The sequence below is a fragment of the Notamacropus eugenii genome, chromosome 4 (genome assembly GCF_028372415.1).
Source record: "Notamacropus eugenii isolate mMacEug1 chromosome 4, mMacEug1.pri_v2, whole genome shotgun sequence".
In the NCBI taxonomy this organism is placed as follows: domain Eukaryota; kingdom Metazoa; phylum Chordata; class Mammalia; order Diprotodontia; family Macropodidae; genus Notamacropus; species Notamacropus eugenii.
Window position 1 is genome coordinate 23,528,273 of NC_092875.1, and position 7,853 is coordinate 23,536,125.

Sequence of the window (7,853 nt, forward strand, 5' to 3'; positions counted from 1 at the left end):
ATCTGTTAGGGAAGACATTCTTAAGACTGATGGTCCTGGATTCACAGCTTGATGGAGAGATGATGGAATGGTCTGATATCAAAACAGCTTCTGCCCTAATCAGAGATGCTTTCTTCCCAGGAGGGGGTGCTGGGAAGAACAGAGGGAACCAGGGTGATCGTTCTGATAGTCTTAATTACAAAAATAACCCATCATAGAAAAACATGATCTCTGGCACCAAAACTGAGAAGAGAAGAAGTACAGCTCAGAGGGGCTTCCTGAAAAAAAGCCAGATGAGGCATCCAAGGTCCCACTGTTAAAACTGACCCTAATTTAATATCTCAGTAGTTTGCTTCCTAGGCAGAAGTTGATTACCAAGTCAGTCTAGGCAGACATACCTGGGCCTTCCAAAAGAAAGCTGTCTGTCATCTGCAAAAATAACCCCCAGAGCAGCGCCCTCAGAAGTCGCCAAACTTTGAGCTTCCCTGTAGCCCAACCTGACTTGGCAGAATGGCCTCCTTTCCTCCCAGACACATTTGGTACATATTTTGTCTAAGAGACTTTTAGTTGCTTAACGCAGAGGAAATTTACAGGGACCTGTAGGACACATGCCCACAATGCAACTTTCCTGTATACTCTGGAAAAAGCCTAGAGGCTCTTAATGCCCAGCCCGGAGTTTGGCTACACCATGTTGCATTTTTTAGCCTGCTTTAGAACAAACCCAAAATAAATAATTTGGCTTAGCTTATAAATTATTATCCTAGAGACAAAGCTTAATTTAACCTATTTTCTTAAAGAAAAAACCCAGAAACATTCTGAGGTCAAGAACATTTAGCTCTCTAGCCTTCTTTGTGAGAAGACTCATTTCCCAGGAGGAATGCTCAGAGCTTCTGTGTGATTTCTCCAAAATAATCCCTTCTGGACAGGACAAACATTTAAGTTTTTACAGGAATAGTCTGTTTGCATCCAGAATGGTTGGGATTTGCTTCTGGCAAACCCACAGCATGGTCTGTGGTTGCAATTAGCAGCATGTCTAAGGTGGTCTCGGTACACTTGGCAATGAAACGGATGAAGGGTCTCACATCCCCTTCATTGGCAACTTCCAACACGTGGTAATACTCTGACCTCTGCTCCTTGCGAATTGTAATAGGAGGGTAGCCTGCCTGCATCAAAATGAGATTCATCAGCAGGCGGGACGTCCTGCCATTACCATCGATAAAGGGGTGGATGTAGACCAGTTTGTAATGGGCTAGTGCAGCAAATTCCACAGGGTGTAGATTCATGGCATCCTCCGAGTTCAGCCACTGTATGAACTCTTCCATCTGTTTCTCCACATCTTGAGGATGGGGAGGAATGTGATGACCCACAAATACCTGTGTAGTCCTAAACCTCCCGGCTTCCACGGGATCCACATACCCCAGCACCCGCCGGTGAATCTCCAGCATGTCGCTAATGGTGACGGACCCAATCCTGGAGATGAGGGTGGCGTTGATATATTTCATGGCGGCGTGCATGCCGATGACCTCGTTCTGTTCCTCCAGGCTTTTCCCTGGCACGGCGTAGCGGGTCTCGATGATGTGCCTTATTTCAGAGAGGGTGAGGGTGTTGCCTTCAATGGCGACAGTGTGGTAAATGTGATGGTAGTAAGACTCCTCCATGACCCGCCGCAGGGCTGAGCTCCCCTTGGGAATAGACATCACCTTTTTAACTTTGCTGTCAATGATGCTGAAGTACCTCTGGTCAATCTCTTCCACCAGAGGCAACGTCCGGTCCCTATTGATCAGAGCTTTCTCATTGTAGGGAGAGATGGTTAGTGCTTTGGTATATAAGTAATCAGCCTGCAGAATGTCTTTCTCCTCTTCAGAAAAGATGCCCAACTCGTTGAGTGCATCTACGTAATGAGGATCCATCTTGAGGGCATGCACGAAGAGTCTGTGGGCCTTCTCCCGCTTACCCTGCCGCTTCATTTCCAGGGCCTGCTTCAAGGCTGCTCGGGCTTCAAGCTTAACATCTAGAAGACACCAAAAGCAGGATTGTCAAGGAAGGACGTAGACATTCCCTGAGAACAAAGCTTTAGTGGAGAATGGACGTGGGGGGACGGTGAGAATCTCTGAGGTCACCTTTTCCAAAGTATACCCCAACAAGTGACCCCCTGGCCCCCACTGAAAGACTTCTAGTCACAGAGGTCCACTGTTCCCCCAAGCAGCCACTCCACTCTGCAATAGCTGTCATCACATCAAGCTCAAGTTAGCCTCTTTGAACCCTCTGTCCCTCTTGACTTCTGCCCTCTGGGGCCAGGCAGAAGGACTGAACTTTGGCTACCTGAGGTCAGCTCACATGCTCCCACGTCCTGCCTTCAAGCCTTCTCTCCACGCCTGGCATGCGGCTGGTGCCCTGTGTGCCTTCCTCAAAGCCTTGTGAATGCCCACGGTGTCCCACCCCCTGAGGGCAAACCCCGCCAGTAGTTTCTGCATCCTGCGCAGCACATGGCAGGGAAAAGTGTTTGGAAAGTCATGGTTGGCCCAGAGGGTCCCCACGCAGGCGGCCCTGTTCTAACAAGCTCAGCTCGTTGGCATCATTCGGAGAGCAGCTGGTACCCCGGGCAGGGCGTGACTGGGGCGGACGGGAGCCTCCCTTCCCAGACCGTGTCGTGCCACGGTGGCTCACGGGGGGCTCGGACCCTCACCTGCGGAGGCTCTGGCCGTGACGCTGAGCCCCGTGCTCGGGGCGCTCGGCCGGTTCCTGGCCCCGGGTCCCCGCTCCAGCTTGCTCCTCAGCAGGGACAGGCCTCTCCACAGCGTGGAGCACTGCTCCTCCACGGCCCCCGGGGGCAGCAGCAGCGCCAGCAGGGACCCCAGCAGCAGCCCCAGCAGGGCCAGCGCCCACAGCCAGCGGGCCCACACCGGGGACGCCCATTTGGGCTCCGCCACCGCCGCCACCGCGGCCATCGACGTGAAGGTCATCGGGGCTCGGGATCACCCCGCGAACATGGCCACTGGGGGCGGGGGGCTTCAGCATCTGCAAGGAGACCCCGGGAGCGGTTACAAAGCGGGGGAGGACCGGCACGCGGGGGCAGGGCCCGGGGGCACCTCCCGTTCCTACCCCGCCGTCCTCCCTCCCCCTCTCCTAAAGGGCAGACCCAAGTTCGAATCCTGCCTCGGACCCTTCCAGGCCAGTCACCACCTCGGAGGCCTGCCTCAGTTTCCTTGTCTGTAAAATGCGGATCAGCGTCCAGCGCACAGTGAGCTCCCCAAGGGCGCCGGCTCCGCAGACGGCGGGACGTGGGCCCGGCCCCCGGGGCGCGGCCCCCGCTGCCCACCCTCCGGCCCATCGCTCTCCCCCCTCACCTGTGGCTGCTGCCGGCCCTCAGGCTTCTCCGCGTCGCAAGCAGCCTCTAGCCTCTACCGGTTTTGGCCCCGCAGTCCGAGTCCGCCCGGTCCTGGTCCCGCCCCGCGAGCTCCATTCTCGTTTCTGGTTGGCCGTCTCCACCTTCCGTCGCTTCCATTTCCGGTTTCACTCTCCAGGCTGGGCTTCCCCGGGAAAAACTCTCCGTGGGGCGCTCCTATTGGCTGTTTCCTCAGTCCGTCTTCCGTCAGCGGCAGCCAATAGTCACAGCGGAGGCGGGACTCTGTTGGGGCCCTGAGACTGTCGGGGGAGAAAGGCGGGGCCTCGAAGGGGGTGTGTGTGGTTTTCGCACCCTCCCATTGGTCAAAGAGGGGGCTTGCCGGTCGGGGGCGGGGCTAAGGCCATAGCCGACCACGCCCCGGGTGTTTAGGCGAGGCTGTTTCTTGGCGCTTCTGGTCCCCGGAGATACGCGCTCGCTTCCCTCGCCTCCCGCCCCGCGCTCCTGCTCCGGGACGCAGAGCCAGATGCGGGCTCCTGCTGGCCAAGACCTCCCATCCATCCGTCCGGCCCTCCCATCTACCCACCAATCAATCCATCATTCGATAAGCTGGCATCTAGTGAGCGCCTACTGTGTGCCCCGCGCTGCTCGAGGTCCGGGGAAAGGCTCACGTTGTGGTCTTGGGTAAACCCCAGGCAGACGTGGGGCTCCTCGCCTGGCACGCAGAAGGCGCCTAATAAATGCACGGGCGCTCTCCCCTTCGCTGTCACCGTCTCTTTTCTCTCTCTTTTCCTCCCTGTCCTTCCCTCCCTTTCTCTCCACCTCTTTCCTCTCACCATCCATCCATCCATCCATCCATCCATCCATCCATCCATCCATCCATCCATCTATATCATCTATCTATCTATCTATCTATCTATCTATCTATCTATCATCTATCTATCTATCTATCTATCTATCTATCTATCTATCTATCTATCTATCTATCATCTATCTGTCATCTGTCATCTATCATCTATCTGTCTGTCTGTCTATCTATCTATCTATCTATCTATAATCTATCTGTGTGTCATTTTGGTCCTCTTTGAAGACGAAGGACAACAACCATAACCATCTATAGTCTGTCTAACTGTCTGTCTGTCTATCTATCTATTTACTTTACTGATTTCTTCCTGAGTGTATACAAAATAGATAGTTTTTTGGAAGGAAACACTAAGTACCTACTATATACATGTCACTATGCTCTGTGTTGGGGTACAAAGTGAGATACCAAAAAGCCCATGCACATTCTATTGGGTAACAGGGAAAAACCTCAACATTTTAAGAGATAAATAAAAAATAATTTATCAAAACAAATTATGAGGGGCAGTGGATGGAGCCCTGGTTGGGGGAGTCAGGAAGGGTTCAAATATGATCTTGAATCTTTGTTAGCTATGTGACCCTGGGCAAGTCACTTAACCTCTGCCTCAGTTTCCTGATTTGTAAGATGGAGGTAACGTAGAATCTGCCTCTCAGGTTTGCTGTGAGGATAAAATGAGATCACATTTGTCAAGCTCTTTGCAAACCTCATGCCATGTGAGTGCTAGCCATTATTACTGTTTTTTTTTTTAAATTAACAATGAGAACACTGGGGTCTGAGAACATGGGGTGGGGTGTGAAGTGCACAAAACGTTGCCTTCAGGCATGGTGTGGTCTCTTGACTATGATGGTTATAGGTTGTCAAGTCATGAATCCAGTCTTTAACTCCTGATGATGCAGGGAATGCCAGGTGAACACAGCGGACGGGAAGATGGAGAGGTTTGACATCTGGATCCTTCCTAGCTGGCAAAGTCCTTCTCTGGTTAAAGAGGAGCTGGGGAGATCTGGACAAGACTAAGCACAAGGCCTCTCCTCCCCGCCCAACCCCAGGTGTTTCAGCTCCACTCCACATGATTCCAATTTCTGGAGTCCCCCCCCACCCCCAACTCACTTGGTAATTTATGGGAGATTACTAGGGTGTGGCCAAGTTTCTTGCTCTCCTCTTCCTAGAAAAGTCCCTTTCTGCTTAGTCTAAAGGCTTTTGATGAATTCTCTGAGACTTCACACTTACTTGAGGTATCCTGAGCTAAACTTCATTATGGTGGTTTCACCTCCCTGGTAAGACTGAAAGACAGGGTGGTAGAATGGATGGTATTCTGTATTAAGAGTCAGTAAGCCTTAGGTTCAAATCTCACCTCACATACCTACTATCTGTGTGACCCTTCACCTTTCTTAAACTCAGTTACCTCATTTGTATAATGAGAGAGTTGGGCTGGGCAGCCTCTGAGGTCCCTTCTAGTTCCAAATCTAAGATCTTAGGATCTTGGTTTACTACAAAGTCATTCATTTTCAGAAATATGTAGGAGGCAAAATCTGTAGGAAAACTCTTTTCAAGAAAAATTCTATGGACTGAGAAAAAAAGCAATGATTCATGCAGAGATGACTTTGACTAGGGACAAAGTGAAATTAATGGATGGTGACACTTTGGGGTCCATGTAAGGCCAGAATATGGAATTATATGATAATTCAAGGGAAAATGGGATGAGTACATGACAAAAGGCGGGGAGGCAAAATATGGATGACATTTAGAGCAGGGAGGGATCACGTTCATGTGTGAATTGAGGTATCTGGAAAGACTTCAAGACTTCACTGAGGTCCTTGAGAACAGGGACTGGTTTTTGCCTTCTTTGGCTCTTCAGTTTATGGTAAGTGTTTAATAAATACCTGTTGGCTTGACATTTGAGTCTTCATTCTTGAAGAAGACCATGACATCAGGGAGGTGTTGCCATAACACTCAAGTGAGCCAGATCTTGAAGGAAGAAAGGGACTTCAGTAGACAAATATATGTTTTTAGGTATAAAGAATGGTGGGAGCCACGATGGGGAGCTGGTAGTCTAGTTTGGATAGAATGTTGAATATGTGAATACCATGCACAGCTAGGTGGCATTGTGAATAGAACACTGGTCTTGGAGTCAGAAAGACCCGAGCTCAAATCTACTAGCTGTGCGCACTTAATTCTGCTTACCTCAGTTTCCTCATCTGGAAAAGGAAATGGCAAACAATTCCAGTATCTTTGCCAAGAAAATCTCAACTGAAGTCTCGAAGAGTCAGTTATGACTAAAAATGAGAACTACCAAATTCTTTAAAATGCTTTGCAGTGGATAAGATAATAATTGAATTAACTTTGAGGCTGATCAGTTTTCAGTTTCTTTCCTCTTCTTATTATCTTTGCAAATGTTCTTGGAATAATTCTGCTTTGTGAACCAGCAATGCCAACAAGCACCACTCTTTTGTTGGGCTTATCATGACAGAATGTCAGGTCTCAGCCAGAATTTGTTAGTCTACTATCGAGGCTCATTCCCAACACATCTGCCAGTGGCTCTCCTCCAGCTTGTTCTTGGCTTCCTGCTTAGAGTGCAGTGTTCCTTGTTTCATACAATAGCTGTGTTTTTGGAAAGTTTTGCGTGAATTCAGAGTTTGTGATTGAATTCTTAATCTCTTCCATGGAAATATAACATCCTCTTTGGGGTGCTCCTCCAGTTCCCATTCCAATTAATAGTTTGAATATTCTAAAGACAACTAACTACTCTCAGTTCTAGGGGTAATCTTGTTATAATTCTAACACTGTAGCTTCTGAGCCCCCACCAATGTGCTTCCCATTAACAATCAGCCAGTATAGTTCAGTACAGGCATTTAGACAGTATGATAAGAGCAAATGATATAAAATATTTTCCCCAAATCTAGGGATGCATCTTCCAGAAATAAACAAAGATCCTTGGGAAGAGTGGGTTCAAAGAGTGCAGTGGTAATGAGGAACACATATAGTGTGAACTGCCAAAGTAGTATAGTAAAAAACAGTATAAAACTGTTATGGCAGTACTAGTCCATAGTACTTTCTCCCTTCATATAGCCCTCATGCAAATACCCGTTGTTCGAATGCAAAGTGTACATTTGCCAAAAAGACTATTTTATGGAGAACTTGCATGGGGCAGGTGATTACATGGTGGCCAGAAGAAATGATACAAGGATACTCTCAAGGTCTCTCTAAAGAACTCTGGATTTTATTGTGCAACATGGGAGACACTGGCACAGGACCGCTCAGCATGGCGTGCCCACGTAAGAAAAGGTGCTGTACTCTTTGAACAAAGCAGAATTGAGACAGCACAAAGTAAACACAGGATGCGCAAATTTGGGATATCCACCCCAAATGTTCACACAGACTGTCTGTGCCCAGCCTGTGGTAGAGCATTCCGAGCTCACATTGGTCTGATCAGCCACACTTGGACACACTGAAATTTCACTTTACAATGGTGATGTCATTTTGGTCCTTTTCAAAGACAAAGGACAACAACCAACTAACACAAATACCCTTAGGTGTAGCTCTCTGCTAGGTAGACCACTCAAATGAGCTCCAAGGGCCAGCTGATTCCATGAATCTAACTGGCAGCTTCTCTCCTCCAAGCAAAGTGGGTGACTGATTCTCTCCACATCTGTCTGTCCTTGGTGCATCTCT

At 49.2% G+C, this 7,853-nt stretch overlaps 1 protein-coding gene across 1 annotated transcript; it reads right to left on the reverse strand.

The window, feature by feature from the left end:
* Positions 1 to 752: 752 nt before the first annotated feature.
* FICD (FIC domain protein adenylyltransferase) lies at positions 753 to 3,421 on the reverse strand. The gene is made up of 3 exons (XM_072600211.1): positions 3,327 to 3,421; positions 2,666 to 2,997; positions 753 to 1,990 (listed from the first exon to the last, which is right to left on the reverse strand). The coding sequence occupies exons 2-3, from the start codon at positions 2,940 to 2,942 to the stop codon at positions 915 to 917; spliced, it is 1,353 nt and encodes a 450-aa protein (XP_072456312.1). The 5' UTR covers positions 2,943 to 2,997; positions 3,327 to 3,421; the 3' UTR covers positions 753 to 914.
* Positions 3,422 to 7,853: the final 4,432 nt, after the last annotated feature.